Source organism: Dipodomys merriami, unplaced genomic scaffold (assembly GCF_024711535.1).
Source record: "Dipodomys merriami isolate MVZ:Mamm:240054 unplaced genomic scaffold, mDipMer1.0.p SCAF_8, whole genome shotgun sequence".
In the NCBI taxonomy this organism is placed as follows: Eukaryota; Metazoa; Chordata; class Mammalia; order Rodentia; family Heteromyidae; genus Dipodomys; species Dipodomys merriami.
The window spans coordinates 9,242,427-9,259,815 of NW_027206401.1; the positions used below are offsets into that span (position 1 = coordinate 9,242,427).

Here is a 17,389-nt window from a genome sequence, read left to right on the forward strand (position 1 = left end):
GTTTGCTTACTTGCTAAGCAACGAATGCATGCCATTCCTTACAATTTTTATATTTCAGTGGCCATGGAAAATAAACACTGTAGGTTGAAATTATTTCTAGCTAAATTCAATTGGTTCTTGGCTAGATGTCCTGAAGTGGGGCCTTTACTGGACATTTGCTTTAGTTCTTAATAATAGTGGTCTTAGGTACAATAGGAATGCTCTATTCCATATAGATCCTGAACCATTCAGGATTCTTGGTGATGTCATGTCAACTGGGGATAGAAGAAGTTCTTTCTGGAGTCTGTGCCAAAGGCCATCTCAACAATGGTTTTCTACGATTTTCCCAAGTTAACTATTTCATTTTTCTGTTCCATTCCTTTTCCTTTCCTTTTCCCTTTCCCTTTCCTTTTCCCCTCCCTCCCTCCCTCCCTTCCTCCCTTCCTCCCTTCCTCCCTTCCTTCCTTCCTCCCTCCCTCCCTCCCTCCCTCCCTCCCTCCCTCCCTTCCTTCCCTCTCTCCCTCCCTCCCTCCCTCCTTTCCTTTCCTTTGTAGTGACTGGTGCAGAGGGAAGAGTGCAGAAGCAATATGGTGGTGAAGGCTGTCTGAGGGAAGAAAGGTCCCCAAATGTCTTGACCTAGGTAAACTAGAATGCCTACTACAAGTCATCAGGTAAAGCAGCAAAACTCTCCCCTTCATGCCTGCAGTCTGCATTCCTGGAACACCAGACTAGGAAGAGACTTCATCCTTAAGTGAAAAAATGAAATAAGAAGAAACAAGGCCGAACCTTACATTTTTAAAAATCAGATTTCACTGAAGACATATTCCCCCCATGGAATATCATGTTATTGATGTTGATTCCATATTATTTACTCTCAAATGTCTTATATTTAAAACGAACCTGTTCATTGTGTATTGTATGTAGCATCTAAGAGATAACATGGAACATATATCCCATTTGTGGAAAAAAATGGATCAAGTTCTGCATAAAAACTAAGTTGCTTTCAACTCATGCTAGATAATTTACTAAGAGTGTGTCATTAGACAGAAACAATGATAGCTGAGAAAGAGCCTAATGAGTAGAAAGCAGTACAATGCCATCCCTTGAGAGAATTCTTGTCATCATAGTGTCATAAAAGCCATAATTTCCTCCCTAGTACTTACATGCAAATATTTCATTTGTCTCTTAATGCGTTTCATTCATATTATCCCTTTAAAATTCTCAATCACTTTTAAGGCTCTAGTTGACCAGAAAATTAAAACATTAAACATAAAGCAAATATACTTTGGGATATCACATTGGAGGAATGGATGAAGTTATTGGGGACAAACACAAGGTGCTTTCAAAAGGAAACATTAAAACACTTATCTTTTCTTTTGTTTTTTCCTTCTCTTCTAGTGGATACATGGGTTCACATAATTACAACTGATCAGATGTATAGGAGTGAATTCTGTTATTCTGATCCATGCTAGCTGTCTTCCGGAAGCATTGCTTTTGAATGTCTAGTTTCTATTTGTGCCTTGTTAGATTGGTGACTATCATACAGTTGAAAATTCTGTCAGTTTGCAGACTCAGAAATGCTCATAAGGGAACCAGAAATCTTGGATCCTATTTCCACTTCCATAGATAACATCTCTATGGGAGTCACTTCAGACTTCATTCATTCAATCCCTGCTACCAGAAGCTCAGTGGGAGGCTGTCCACACCAAGCAAATAAAATGGTAGACAGGCAAATCTCAACTGCATGGCATAACAAAGAAAATCAGTCCAAGGGGAAAACTGTCTTAGAGAAACCATGTAAGTTTGACATTTACAGAGGTTATCTTGACATTAGCAGAGTTTAAGGAGATCAGAATATTGGTGACGGCTATATGTATATATAGTATGCATATATACACACAAATCTTCAGGAAATAGTTTAGAACTACTGTTAATACTTTATGTCCAAGGTACCTAGAGGATTAAGTAATAGATCACACATGTCCTATATGGCCTTTTGAATCTGTCTTGTGATTAAGTTTATTAAGTCCATGTTTGTTGGTTTTTTAAAAATCATTTGAACTTTCTTGGCACTCCACAAAAACATCTGTCATCTTGCTATGTTGATTTTAAAGGCATCAGTATTGTGAGCTGAATTTTTCTGTTTTTCTTTTTTCTTAAGAAAAATTACATGAAAAGAGAGAATGCAGCATGGAGAAACTAGAGAAATGAAGAAGGTATTGGTGTGGATGAAGAGGTGAGCTCTCTGGTTGACCTATTGAACTAGACCCTGCAGAATCTTCAGAAGAGAGTAAGGGAATGACACAGTGATAGCTGGTGAGAAAATACTGGAAGCAAGGTGGACAATCCCCTATGTAACTCTCAGAAAGTGTTTTTGGTGCAAGAATCAACCATTGTGCTGTTGACAGACACATGATTGGGTGCAGGTTTCCTTTCAAGTTCATCTTTCCATTTGCACATATGTGGAGCTAGGTGAGCAAGAGTGCTGTCTACACGAACAGCACAAAGCCAAGAAATAGAAGTGCTACCAATGTCCCAACTGGGTGATACTTTTAAAGTGAACCTACGGTTCAAAAATACAATACTGTGTTCCACTACAAAAGGCAAGATGGACCGCCCACAGAGGTGCTTGGATCAGAGGTAGCATTTACTTTACACGTTACTATAGTGGATTTAAGAATCAAGGGTTTTTCCTTGATGAAGTCAAAGATAGTTGCTTGAGAACAGAATCCTAAATGGAGAAGGATCATGTTTTACGATGACTCCAATTCGCATACCATGGAGTGTTGTGGTTGCTGTTGGGCATCTTCCTCATGATTGTGTACATAAGCTGGAATCTTTAGCGTGAGACACTCCCTGGCTTTCCCAGCACTGGATGCTGTTGGGTTGTCCTGGAGTGTGCAGAATGCAGTCACCAGACAAGGCAGACTTTATGACTCAGAAGCTTTATGGTTCTAGGAAGCTAGAGCTTCTTCCATATTTTTGTAGTGATCTCCTTCCACATAGGTGGTGATTTCTAAGCTCAGTGAAGGTCTGGATGGGATAAGATTCAGTTAGGGCAATGGAGTGGTTTCTGCTTCCAGGTTTTCTAGCTGAAAAGAGAAAGAGCAAAGACTGTGAGTGTTTCACACATTTACTGAGCATCTTCCATACGTAAGAACTAGGCTGAGGACCCTCTGTACACTTTCACCTGCAACCCTCAGAGTTTCTCCTCAATGCCAAGGCCATTAATTAATGGTGTTGGTTATTACGACTATCTCTTGGGTCGCTGTAAATAGGCTTTTGCATTTGTGTGCACCGCTGAAGAATGCTATCTAGGTTATTATAGAGATCTGTTTGTTTTTGTTGCAAAAGTACATTCTAAACCAACCTCTTTTGCTCTCACCATCCTTTACCTTCTTCTTCCTCCTTATCCTCAAATCATGTCTCAGAAAGAAAACCAGGGCCGTTTTTGATGATTTTCCTCATGTTCTTTATTCCTAGATTCTAACTTTTACTCAATTTTCAATGTTTTATCTTTCCTGCTGTAACAGATTTGAGGTCCATCCACACTCCATTCCACTGTACAGTTAGCTTGACAGTAGGGAGGAATTTGTTCAGGCATGGGAAAAATGTGGCTTGCTATTTTCAAATAGGAGAAGAGTGAAAATGAAGGAGGCTTTTAGGTAACAAAGACTTGTTGTTTTTACGGTTAGTGTATTTTGTGTGTGTGCCACTTCTAGTGCTCGAACTCAGGGCTTCATGCATGGTTGGCCCTCTGTTACTTGAATCCAAACTCTAGTTCCAGCTTTTTGCTGGCTAATTAGAGTAAAAAGTCTCTCATATTTGTCTCAGATCTTAGTGTCTCTTTTGCTCTTCAGATCTCAGTCTCTTTAGTAGTTACCATTAGAGCTATGAGCTACCAGTGGCCAGCAACTGTTACAATATTGTTGAGGAATAAAGGAGATGTTTGCTTAGTTTAGTATAAAGGGATGTAAAATAGTTTTTTAAGCTTTATTTTTATTTTTTATTTTTTTTGTCAGCGGTGGGGCTTAAACTCTGGGCCTGGGTGCTGTCCCTCAGCACTTCAGCTCAAAGTTAGTGCTCTACCACTTGAGCTACAGTGCCACTTCTGGTTTTCTGGTGGTTAATTGGAGATAAGAGTCTCACAGACTTTCCTTGCCTGAGCTGGTTTTGAACTATGATCCTTAGATCTCAGCCTCCTGAGTAGCTAGGACTACAGGCATGAGCCACCGGTGCCCGGCTATTTTGGTACATTTTAAATTGGAGAAAAAGTGTAAGATTTTAGTGGTTATAAAGAAAACTGCCTACCTGCTCCCCAGATTTCATACGGTTAACAATCAGTGCACTGCTTTACCAATGGCTGGCCTGCTCCCTGTCTCTCTGTCTCTCTCACTCTTCCTCTCTCTCTCTCTCTCTCTCTTATAGACACACAGACACAGATATACAGGGAGACACAGACTCACAGATACAGTCTCTTTTGAACCATTTGGGCCAACATAGGCAGATTGCCTTTGCACACCATTGCTTTGCTGACTCTGCCTAAAAGCAAACTGTCCCTGGCTGACCATCTGTGTTGCTCATCAATAGGCGATGAAGTCAGCTCTGGCCACGGTAGCACTGCGTGAGCTCTGCCCTCGGATGAGGCATGTTGATTGCTACCAGAAGTTCTGAACCTTTGACTCTGGTTCTTTCAACTGTGACTGAACTCATTGTGCATGCAGCTGCCAGCCTGTCCAATAATACCGCCCAACAGGATTTGCCAGCAGGGAAAATGGCACCACCATGCTACACGCTTCTGCTGTTTTCTAAGCTCTCCTGACTTACTGAGTCTTTTTATCTTCTTGTCACAACCCATAGAGCGACTGCACCAAGGGAACGTGCTTGCTTACTTAGTCATGTCCTTTGTGTCTTGTTAAATTCTTTTTTAAATCATTGTTTGAGAGGTTGAGATTCTTGCCAAAGTGGCAAAATGTTGGGGTGCCAAGATAGAAGAAGAGTTTTTGAAAAGAAATAAAAGGTAAATGCTCACAGGCTAGGTTCAAAAACATGTGGAGATTTCCTGGGTTTGGGACTAACTGTTCTAACCCAAATGCTCAAGAAGGCAGTGAGGAAGTGGAGCTGTGGCTCAAAGTGGTAGAGCACTAGCCTGGAGCAAAGGAGCTCAGGGACAGCACCAGAGCCCCGAGTTCAAGCCCTATGACCAACAAAAAGAAAAAAAAGGCAATGGGAGTTCCACCTCTATCAGCTACCTGTTGGAGAAATGAGTGAATGGATGGCGGCTGAAGCACAGGAGGTACAGTGTTATTTTCGTGATTGCATTATTTCTAAACCAAGGGGATTTCCTTGGAGTGAGCGAAAGTGCATGCAGTGCCTGCAAGAAAACGCTTCAAAGCCTGCGTGCAGCTGCTGCTGTAGATTCTGTCTATCCTGGACAGAAAAATTCTCCCTCCCCTCCCCCCCTGCCCCCTCCCCCCCCCCCCCCCCCCCCCCCCCGCCCAGAGCATGCCTGCTGAGTTTTGAAGACTGTGCTTTCTGAGGGGTGGAAGACTCCACCCTCTGACCCTGGCAGCTGCAATGACTGAGGGCCAGAGGATGTCCACAGTAAAGGAAGCACTCATTCTGTCATGGGACATTCTGCAATTCCAAACAAAGCTCAGTGTGGGAAGCACTTACTCCCTCCAAAGCACTCCGTTGTGGGGCCATGTGCATACACCTGTGAAGACTGGCATTCCCTGAGAAGATTCCCATTGGGTAGACCACTAAAGAAACTCAGATTTGGGGGTACGATGGACTCTAAAAAGGCATGGTGTTCTCACAGATGAAACTCTACCTGCTTCTGTAAAACCCAGTTCGTTTACAAATATCGGTATCAGTGTCTTTCGAATGGAGGAAGTAGAACACCTTTCATCTGTGTGGGAGAACATCGTTGCCTGAGAACCTGTAGTGTCTGACGCTGAAGGATGGAGGCCTTCCATGCTACCAGGGAACTTGCACACCTCTTTCCAAAATCCATGATCCAGTCACTGAATCCTAGGTCCTTTTGAGGAGCCAGGGCCACACATTGAATCAGTCAGATTTGAAAGAGAATAAAATGGGATGGGAAATGATTGCAGCCCTTAGGTGTTGCTGATTGGACCCCCCCCGCCCCCCGTTAATCACTACTTTTGCTCCTCCTGTGATTGATTGTGTAATTGGTACTCATAATTTCCATGCTTGTTCTATGAGTGCTCATGACATCCACAGCAGATTTTCCTGTTCTGTGAAGAGCCACTTGAGATAGAGAGAACATGGAAGGACACGTGCAGGACAGATCAGAACTCAGCCCTTTGGTTTTCTCCCACATTTTCGCAAAAAGCAATTTAAAATTCTAAGAAGAGAGAAGGATAACTGTAGCCTTGATTAAGGACATCAATGCAACAAGGCTAATGAAAAACACAATGTCTCAGTATCATCCTTCGGTGTGACCAGTGGGACTTAAAAAAGAAAAGAATAAAAGAGAAAAAAGAACGGGATCTGGAAATTTATGAGGGAAGATTACCAACTGAAGTCAGTTGATAGGAAAGGCCTGGCTGTTCCACACTATATTTTGGAAACCTGAGAGTTCAGATCCTATGATTAAATCAATCAGTTGCCTGTAATAGCACCTACCAAACCCTCTTGGGTTTTTGTCTTGTCTTTTTCTCAATTCTTTCTGCACCTGAAGACAAAGATGGTTCTCAGGCTCAGCCAGCAAATCTTGTAACTGCTATGCTGACGCACGTTTTGGATTTTGCTCCAATTTGCCCCCTAATGGGAAACTCAAAGCAGAAGCCAAATCTGTGTTTTTCTGCAAGTGAATTGGCCCCATTGCATTGATGACATGTTGATAGGTCCCAATAACTCTGAAGATAGTAAGTTCCATGAAGGCCCAGAAAGGCTCAAAGGCTCATTCATTCTGACAGGACATAGTCACCACTCAAGTCCAAATACTGGAATCAAAGTTGTTTGATCTAAGAGAACCTAAAAAACACTTTCATTATTTTGTTCCACATCCAGATTTTTTTTCACTTAGTTGGACTATTGAGGTTTTATATCTGCATTTATTTTGTTGAAGGATATGTACAGACTAACTGGACAGGTTATCCCATTTGGCTGGGGACCTAAATGACAATTGGCACAGGAATCGGTGAAGCAGGTAGGACCAGAGATCACCCACGGGCCCCTTGTGAAGGTTTCTGGGAAGGGAGTCAGCTTCCACCATGGGATATTTTCAGATTTGTAGACCTAGCATCTCTCTGATATGACTTCCTACTTCAATGAGGCTTATTTTTTATCTCTGAATTCCAACCCCTCAGTCTGGGAAAATAATCACCATGTCCACCAGAGATAAGCAGAAACTCTGCTGGCCAATCTGTTCCACACAAGGGCTCTTTATTTCTATCCTGTGGGAACTATGGGACTTGAGGAACTCCTGTGGGCCTGCATGGCCCTGAATTAGTCTGTGCCTGATGTTTCAAAGTGAGCTCCTGAAAATGATTCTCCCTTGAACATGTACAAATGTTCATATTCAGCTTGTTTCAGTTACGTGATGACCGATACACGTACGTCTCCCGATACATGATGCCCTTGGGTTATGATGTATATATCTGTCTAGGCAATGACTACTTGATGATAACCATACTCTAACCAAACCAATGTAGTGGTGATCTAAATCAACTATACTCTGAAATCCTGAATAGGAATAACTTGTCTCCTTAAAGCAGAGCTCGTTGTCCATAGAGGTTGATATTTCGATCACCTTTGATTTTGTGCAATGACAGTTAATTCACTCTATGAAATCCACTTCTCTTCACTGAATCCCCAGATAAAGAGGGCCATACCACCCAAGGGAAACCTGGCTTTCCATTTCCACTGTAGCATGAGTACTGTTCTCTGGCATCAGCATCCATGTTCTTAAGACAGCAAGGACTCTATCATTAAAACCAGCTACTGTAGCTCATGAGATGGAATGCACCACACAAAAGAAATAGGTTCATTTGAATTTCTTGATTGTAAATGGACAGTGGCTAGATGATATTCTTGCTGAACAGGGAAGATTTATATGGTTGCCAGCTGCTTCTGTTGTGCTTGGAATAACATTTATGATATGACACTCTATGCATACCATCAGAAAGGAAGAGCCACTAGTTTTCTCTGGGAATTACTCGAGTTTCGGATTTTGCAATACATTTTTAAGGTAAATACAGCAGACTGGCCTTCTTCCAACTCTCATCTAACAGTATATTAATTGGGTCTTGGATCTGCTGCTTATTAACTATGTCTAATCTAAATTGCGGATGGGATAGCATAACCATGGACGTTTAAGTTTGGCTAGGAATCCACTGTGCAATCCACTGCAAATTCTTGCTCCCTTTCACTGATTGAGGTGAACTGGAAGGCCCACTTATCTCCTAATCCTGAGCTGTTTTTCCACAGCAAGGCACAAGGCCTACAAAGACCCTTGCCTGTCAAACCACTATGTGACTCTTGCTATTAGGGGAGGAGGATTGGATTGTTTGCTGCTTGCTGCAAATGATGTTATGCTCTTATCTCATTATTGGAAGGTGTGGTGTTGCATCATGTCTGTAGTGGCCATCTAGTACACGGTGGCATGCTAAGAGATGCCAGGGACCAGCACTGTGGTGTGACAGAGTGATATTATTGCAGCTTGCTTTGCTACAGTGATGTATTTCCTCTGGCTCATCAAGAAACATTGTTTATTTTTGTTCCCCATACAACTGTGACAAGCCGACCTGAGGGCTTTCTGCCATTTTCTACAGCTGGGCTTCTTTCCTGACAACAATCGCAGGACAGTTACACATTTCAGTAGCCTTGAGATTCCCTATGATACTTAGACACATTCATTGAATGACACACACATAAAATATAATTCCCTGTCATCAGTTTTCTGGTAATATTTCCAGGAAGTCCACTAAAAAATCTCTCTGGGCTATCTTTTGGCCTCGTTTAAAAATAAAATATTCAAAAAGCTTTTAAAGCTTCTGACGGAAGCTTATTTAGGATGCGTTTAGTCTTTCCCTGTACAAAGCTGCATGTAGATCTCCTGAAGTTTTAGAGTTGGATGGGACTAAGTTGATGATAGTTCTCAACTTCATCAGTCCATGGAAGGAAATTGAATCCTGGTTAGGTCAAGTGGCCTGCCCAATACAGTGCATGAAAAAGCAGATTAAAAAAAAAATCTTCAGCTTCTCTCCTGTACTTTCATTTTCTCCTCTGTATTTATGCTGCCACCCAGAGCTGCAATTGAAGCCAATAACTCAATTGGTACTTTTGAAGCGGAGCAGTATTTCAGCCAATAATAGACTTATAAAATTTCATTCATTAGAGAAACCATAAAAACAGACACTTCCCCTCCCCCACACCCCACAAAAGCCCCTGGGGATAGCAAAGTGCTCCTTGTACCTAAGCAATGGGGAACTCTCCCCTTTCCCTATATTCTGTTGCCTAAATCACACACAATGAGGATTTCCAGTACAATGCTCTGAGCTCAGGAAAGGAGACTTCAATGAAAAATGTAATATCCCATATGCCTCTCTTGCATTTAGTGTGGACTTGTTCTGTTCAATATATCTTTTCTCTAATAAAAGAAAGTTTGGGTGATTATTTTTGATGTTCAAGAAGAGAGAAGGCCCCAGGATCTGAAGAAGGGAGTCAATCATCCTCAGAAGATAATTCTTGGGCTGTGATCGGAAGCTTTATGCAGAGGAGTTTGAGGCAGCTGCTGGTCTGGGAGCCCAGATGTACTCAGATGGTTCCCAGCACAATTAGCACCAGCACCCCAGCACTCTGGCCTCTCATCTGCCTCAGTGAGAAAATACAATATTCAACCTTTGGTATACTTTTCACAGATGGGTTTGCATGCCTTTTAGAACAAATTTATTTTCTGAAAAATAAAAACACCACTTTATGCCAAACAAAAGAGTGTGTCATAAAGCTTATAAAACTTCTTAGCAATGTGTAATTTAATTCAATAAAAACACACCCCAAAGCTACATAGACATTTTCCTTATAATTATAACCAGAAAGTGGCAAACTTCAAAACAGAGAAAAACAAAAGTGAAAACCCAAACAAAACACAGTCTGTCCTTGTCACAGAGAAGTGAAATTTTGGCATCTTATTTGTATGATAAAACTATTTAGATCAGTTATTTAAAATGGCTGGGAATGGGATTATGAGGACCAATTTCAGAATTCTGGTTAATTCCTGGATTCCTGGGTCATTGCCATTTCTTTGTAGCTAACAGGGACTCATGAATAGCTTCATAGTTTATTGGGTCTCATGGTCAATGGTGGAATTTTTAAACCTGTGAGTGAACCCTCTATCCTGCGATATTTGAATAACTAGGTCTATGCATAGATAAATTTGGGAGCTTTGGCTTAAAAAGTGATAAACACACACACACACACACACACACAGAGGAGCTTTTCAAAGCCTTTAGAATATGAACATACAGTAATACATTAATCCCAATGGGCAAAATAAGATCAGACACAGATTCTGACTTTTTGTAGAGATTTATATAGTGTTATAAGAATTAGAACTAGTATCAATGCAAAGCTGATTCAGAGACTCAAACAGCCATCCCTTCTGATGTCCTGGTTATCAAATTTAGCACTTTAATTCTCTCCATGTTCCTTTCATATAGGCAAACTACTGATATCTGAATACTAGCAACTTTAGTTCAAAGGGCATTTCTGTGTCTCAAAACTTAGAATGTGGTTTCTAAGCTCAGCAAGCTGTATGCATTAAACAGATACACACATCTGGATGTCAATCACAGTATCATTATGTGATTTTTTTTTTTTTAAAAAGATACTTCTTTTCTCTGGTTGAATTGATGAACCACAACTTTGACTCATTGGCGTTAACTGGGGATGGTAAATTAGACAATTCTCAGTTCACTTTTCTGCTGCTATGGGGTCACTGCCTCAGTCTGTCAGCATCTTCTATGTCCTTAAATCCCGTCTCCGATTTCTTGATACCCTGTCCTATCTATGAGGTTACTCAGAATTCCTCCACTGAGTGATGCTCCTTAACTCCTTTCTCCAATTTCTTGATGTCCTGTCCTATGAGGTTACTCAGAATTCCTCCACTGAGTGATGCTCTTAAAAATGTAATCACAGTTTATAAACCTATTTTATTGAACCATTGTATTCAGATCACAATTAAACGCAGTACCATGTTACCTAAAATTAATGAGTCTGTCAATTGTCTTTATAACAGCACTATTGCTACTGAGTTTACCTGATCTCCCTGTCCAGTATTTCTCCAAGAAAATCAAATTTTTTTTCCATAACCAAGTTTATCTTGCTTCTTAGAGGCTATTTCCTCCTTTCTAACTTCTCTCAGAATCTGCTTTAATAATCTGATCTAGATTCTGAGAACAGGCTTATGAAGCTTTTATGTCCCCCCCACCCCCCACCCATGGCTAACGTGCTTCCAGTAATCTTGGTACTCTATTTCTCTATTTCTTTCCCTCCATTTCATGGTTTGCCTCAGTGATTTTAATTTTTCTTTCAATAATTGTGCTTCACCTACAAGTTCTCTCAATGTTTTAATACTGCCAGGACATTTGACATCTCTCAAATTCTCACAAGATACTTTAACAATCCTTTCCTCTTGCTTGACCTTTAATACTTTCTTAACAATTTTCAGGCAAAAAAATCTTTTCTCAGAAAGTGAAGGCTAAAGAAATATAAAGGCTGAAGGATTATGCCTTCCTTTTGTTTTCTGTTAATACTGACCTTTTTTTCTTTGCAAACCATAATCAGTATTTTGAAGTGCAGAAGGAAGATTTTTTTTTTAAAAAAAACAAAAACCTGTGGTGTTGTAGCAGATGAGATGAGGGTCTAGTTACAAGGCTTTAAAGACATCATGACTGATTTGAACCTTAATGCTTTCTTATCTATTATACACAATTGATCAGATGAGACCCTGGCTTTTGACCTGATCATCAGCTCCCACCTCCGTCCCGGTCCCGAGGACATAGGCTAGGCCTGGAAGCATTTTAGCTGTAACGCCAGGGGTGGATGGATGCTACTGGCAGGGATGTTGCTCAGTTTTCTGCAATGCATGTGGACTTGTGACAAAGATCTGTCTTACCAAAATGTTACTATTGTCCAGGTCAGGAAGGCTTGGGCTGTATCATCTCATCACATAATTTTGTTCCTCCAAAATTTTCTTAGCAAAGGATTTGAAATTCAGTTTCATGGGAAAAAGAAAGGGAGAGTACTAAAGTCATATTGAATGGCTGTAATTCTCAGAGGCCACTTGACTGACATTTTGAATGTGTAGTCATATGTCATGCTTACCGCAAGCCTATGTGGTGGGTATTGTAGTCACCACCTGTTTTAAGGAGGCAGAAACTGAAAAATACGTTTTATAAGTCAGCCTAAGGATTTCAGTGGTCATTGATAAATTCTGTGTAAATAATTGAGTTATCCAAATTTTCTTAGAATTTTATATTTTATTTAATTATAAAGGTTTCCCTCATTATTTATATTTTAAATGAATTTGCACATAATGATATGACATTTTCTTTGGTTATATTTTTTTTTAGCTACTTGGAAGCCAGATAATATAAAACATCATCATTATTATTTTATGCTCAGGGACAAAAGGTATACATTTAAAAATATATTTCTGAAAAAATATATTTCTGGCCTCTAATTTCCCCATCTGCACAGAGAGAAAGTTTGGGAAAATGATCATTATTTTTTGTTAGGTCCAGTGTGCTAAGAACTGTGACTACTTTGCATCTGTTGGACTAATCCTACTGTGTCACTGAGATGTCATTGGACATCTGGAAGTCTGTTTTTCCCATTGAATTTGTGTATCAACCAGAAAAGTTTTAGTTGCTGAAATGTGATATAGCAAGTCTCTGCAGCATTTTCAAATTCTGTAAAAACGTGTCATGGCACTTATCCTTTTCATTACCAAAGGGAGAAATTCAAGAAAAAAATTAGCTTATGGGCTCTTGACTTCTAGGCAAATAATTAGGGAAATTGCCAGTAAGATAGACTTTATTCTACTAATTTGTAGTTCTCCTGGTATCTTCTTTCTCTTTCCCTCCCTCCTTCCTTTTTGTCCTTCTTTGGTTTATACGAACAACTCAAATTATTTTTCTACATATTCACTCATAGATTAAAAGGAAAAAATTTTCAAATTATGATGAAACTTTCAGCATACATTCATTTGGGACCTGATAATTGTATGCAGATAATGTAATATAATTTATTAGGTTTTTAAATTTGAATAAAGGAGGCTGATTTAATGTGTTTAGCAAGACTAATTATTTTTTGAGTGTGTTTTAATAAGTTCAGACATTATAGAAAATAAAAATGGTATGTCTCTATTGATTATAGACAGTAAAACAAGTACTATGTTAAATTCATATTTCCCTCCCATTTGGCATAGGTTCCTACCGACATTCATTGCTTCATGTCACAGATTGGAAGTGGCAGTAACCAGAGTCACATGGAGCCTTGAACGCTGACCTTAGGCCTCAAAACTTATTCATGTTTTTAAAAAGTATTCCAACAATTCTTTAACACTTGAAGTTAGATTCTGTTTTGCATCTTCTCCATTTATATCACATAGATAAGAATGTCACGTGATTTTACTATAGTAAATAGTAGAAGTCACAGACAATATACTTCTCTAATATTTTCTTACATTATCAAAAATGTCTAGTCACATTGAAGCTATAAATTATAGTATAAAAGAAAGAAATTAGTGAACCAGGAGGGAGAAGTTTGACAAGAGTTATGAACTAGTTTCTTGATTTCTAGGGAATAGTTAGAAAGAAGGATTATTAGGAAGATATATTTTATCTGGATTAGTAGCTCTTATAATTTTTTTTTTGTTCAGTGTAATCTTGTAACATTATAAAATGGTAGTGACTTGTAAATAAAAGATACCACTAAACGGCATTTCAAAAGTCAGAAGTAAAATGAAATGAAGTGTGGTAGAAAGTAAAAAGAGAAAAATATCCACCTTTCCCATTAGCTTCCTGACATAGAAAATCAAGATGGACATGTTTCAGAACACCAAATCACAATAAATGACAATATTTTAGCCAAATAATAATATCCAATTTTAAATTGGTTTTGAAGTGAAATGTACTTTGCTGTGTTTTATAAGTTCTGTACATTAACTAGAATAGCAAGCACACAAAGTTCTGCATTAATTGAGCTAGTTAATCCTATCATCAAAACTAGAAATCACTCTGAGAAGAAAAAAAACACACAGCAGGTATATTGATGAAGTCTGTGTCATAAAAATCAAATGTAATTTCAGTTCATCTTCATCTATTTTTTAAATTGTCACCTTGGGCCATAGTCCATATGAACAATTCCACTTATAAACTCATTAGTAAATATTAATCTTAAAGACAAATATTCTCTGAAAATTAATATCTTTCTGTTTAAATGGTAACATATAGTCCATGATTATAGTCAGTGTTAGAATCATGCCATGCTTTTCTAATTGTGACTTTTTTTCTCATGCCATGCTTTTCTATTTGTGACTTTTTTTCTCATTTGAAATGTATGTATACTCTGATTCTACCGATGTACAGAGACACATATATTCAGAGATTATTGGAACTGGAAGAAAAGTTACTTTGGTTCCATTCAGAAAATATGCATTAATGTGGTCAGTTCCTGTAATTTTTGAGAGCTCTTCTCATTCGGGGCTTTTGTTATGGAACTGAAATCATTTCCTTCCCAAATTAGCTCTCTACAGATGTCTTGCAAAAACCAAACTCTAACTTTTGTGAGTGGTACAATTGATTTTAAAATCAGGCCTGTGCTTTTAGATTAGCTGGGGATAGTATTATTTTATAAGTAATCGGAAGGCAAGCACCTCGTGTCATTTCTCAAGCTGCTACTTTGAAATGTCAGTAAAAAAGGGCTTGAAAAATGTAACCGGGGAATTTAGAGATGAACTTGCTGTGCAGCAGGTCATGCCAGGGTGTTAGCTTGATTGACGTGGCATGATTTTGTCTTGGAAGGCTCAGGGATAGCTATATTAGCCAACTAAAGCTTTTTCAAAGATAGGTAATCTTACAGGAATCCTGTCAATAAGCTTGACTGATTGCCCAAGCTAGACAATGCAGAAAATCTGGAAATGTTTAAGAGATAAAGCTACAGTTTCCATTGAACATGTAGCTTAAGTGTTTTATTAAAAATGCATATTCTTTTACTGTATTCTCACACAATGGCTCTGACTTCTTATGGGAGTTAGTAACAACTTACACTTCTTTCCCCCAGAGGTGACAGTTTGAGGATCTCTGGGTGACTTCATACAATGCTAACTGAAAATGGCGTTGGCAGGAAGAAGTAGGGCAATGCTTGGGGTCGATAGTAGATGCCTGGATGGTCCTTGGGATGCTGCCTCTCCCTGGTGGTTCTATCTTCTATCATGGTTTAACTTCAATGAGCATTTATTATGTCATGCTTACCTATTAAGGTTGTCACGGGGAAGAGATGTAGTGGTGCAAATGAAAGCCCTCTTTAATTGGTATGCAGTATTGTGTTAGAGTATTTTGTTACAGTATTTATAAAGAAACCCAGGGGATCTAAATCACCTACATGTCACAGTAGAAAGTGTAGAGTGAAGCTGGGGTAGAGACTGAGTGGGAAAGGCAGGTGAGCAATGAACAGTATTCAGACTGGAGTTGGATCTGCCATAATCAGTAAATGTAGAGAAGCATTATGATGCAGAGAGGAGTTTAATGAGACAACGGAGAATGGTAAGTAGGCAGACAAATCAAATTGTTCTGAGGGCAGATGGAAAATAAATGCTTATGCCTGGTTCTACCTAATAAAGACCAAGAAGCCATAAAGACAGCAAGCTGAATATAAATCAGGCATTCTGCATGTTATAATGAGCTAAGAACAGGAGAGACTATCTTATTTTTTTCCTCAATACTCAATGTAAGACTTTTTTTGTTGTTTTATTTTTCAAGGTATTGCTTTATCTTGTAAAATTGGGATGATGATTTTCTTTTCTTTTTTTATTGTAAAAAAAACCGTACAGAGGGGTTACAGTTACATGAGCAAGGTCATGACTTCTTTGGGACACTGAATTCAGCTCTTGTTATCATCACAAATACTTGGTAAGAGCCTGGTGTGATGGGACATGCCAATAATCCCAGCAGTTGGGAAATAGAAATAGGACGATTATGAGTTTGAGACCTGCTTGAGCTACCGAATGAAAACTGCTCTCAGAAAACAAAACCAAACAAAATAATAAAAACAACAAAATAGATACACAAATGAAAAACAATTAGGAGATAGGCATAGAGCAAATCAAATTTTTGTCGAAGTGTAATTCATGATCAGATCACCGAAGGCTGGTGAGGAGAAAGCGAAGAAGGCCACTTGTGGGTATTTCCCTGTTCTTGAAGAGGAGGCTTGAAGTAGCGAGGCTGGAGTATCATACAGCCCCTTTGATTGTCAACTGGTGGCACATAAAAAGGCCATTCCTATATCTTCCACATCTGAAATGCTAGGAGCCTGCTTATCATTCGTTCATTCATTCACTCAACAGGTAATTTAAGGGTGCTTTTCGACCAGGCTGGGGAGATACTGGAGGCACAGGAAGTCGTGTTCCTGCTACAGGAAGTAGTGGCTAGCCTGTCTTCTGAAGCCTGCATCCATTGCAGTTGTCATCACAGGGACCATATTCCCCTCGCCCTCCCCTTCCCCACCCCTCCCACTAAGCAACCAGCAGCTCAGTCAGGAAGAGATGGAGCTTACTTTGACATCACCTTGAATCTACATTGACCTGGGGACTTCCCTCGACCCATGTCAGTCATGGAAGCGACTTTCTGCCTGAACCTAGGCCTCAAGAAAACCTGGTTCTCGATTCTTTCTCTTTCTAAACCTGTGAGAAGAAACTTGGGCGGGAGGATGAGAATCCACACAGAGCCAGCCATTCCTGTAGTGGCCACCCTCGATTGGGCTATCTTACATAGTGTGGGCAAGTCCACCCCCAGTTAGTGGCACATACAACTGTAATCAAAATCAATGGTTGGCTCAGGCCCCTGGGTTTTGGAATGCTGTGCAGCAAAAATGGAAGGAGATGCCTTTAACTGTTTAAGTATGACTCACAGCTTAGTCTGAACACAGAACTTTCTGATATGGCTTATCGAATTACCTTGATAACAGCTACATCGCCACTTCACTTTGTGCGGTGTGGACAGGGCCTCAGTGTACAGTTGTCAGAATACAGACACCTTGGGGAGGGTTGAGATTGGATCTCTGATCTGCAGAATATGAAGTTGACTAGTGTGCTTGAAATGTGACATAGATAGAATAATATATTGCTTTGGGTAAATGCAAATACATAGGCAGAACATAC

At 39.6% G+C, this 17,389-nt stretch overlaps 1 protein-coding gene across 1 annotated transcript in view; it reads right to left on the minus strand.

Moving 5' to 3' along the window:
- Positions 1-537: 537 nt before the first annotated feature.
- The window catches only part of Oprm1 (opioid receptor mu 1), a 46,776-nt gene continuing 29,924 nt past the window's right edge, over positions 538-17,389 (minus strand). Inside the window, exon 4 of the mRNA XM_070010410.1 lies at positions 538-3,071. Coding sequence (XP_069866511.1) covers positions 3,033-3,071 — 39 coding nt within the window. The 3' untranslated portion in view covers positions 538-3,032. The remainder of the gene's footprint in view (positions 3,072-17,389) is intronic.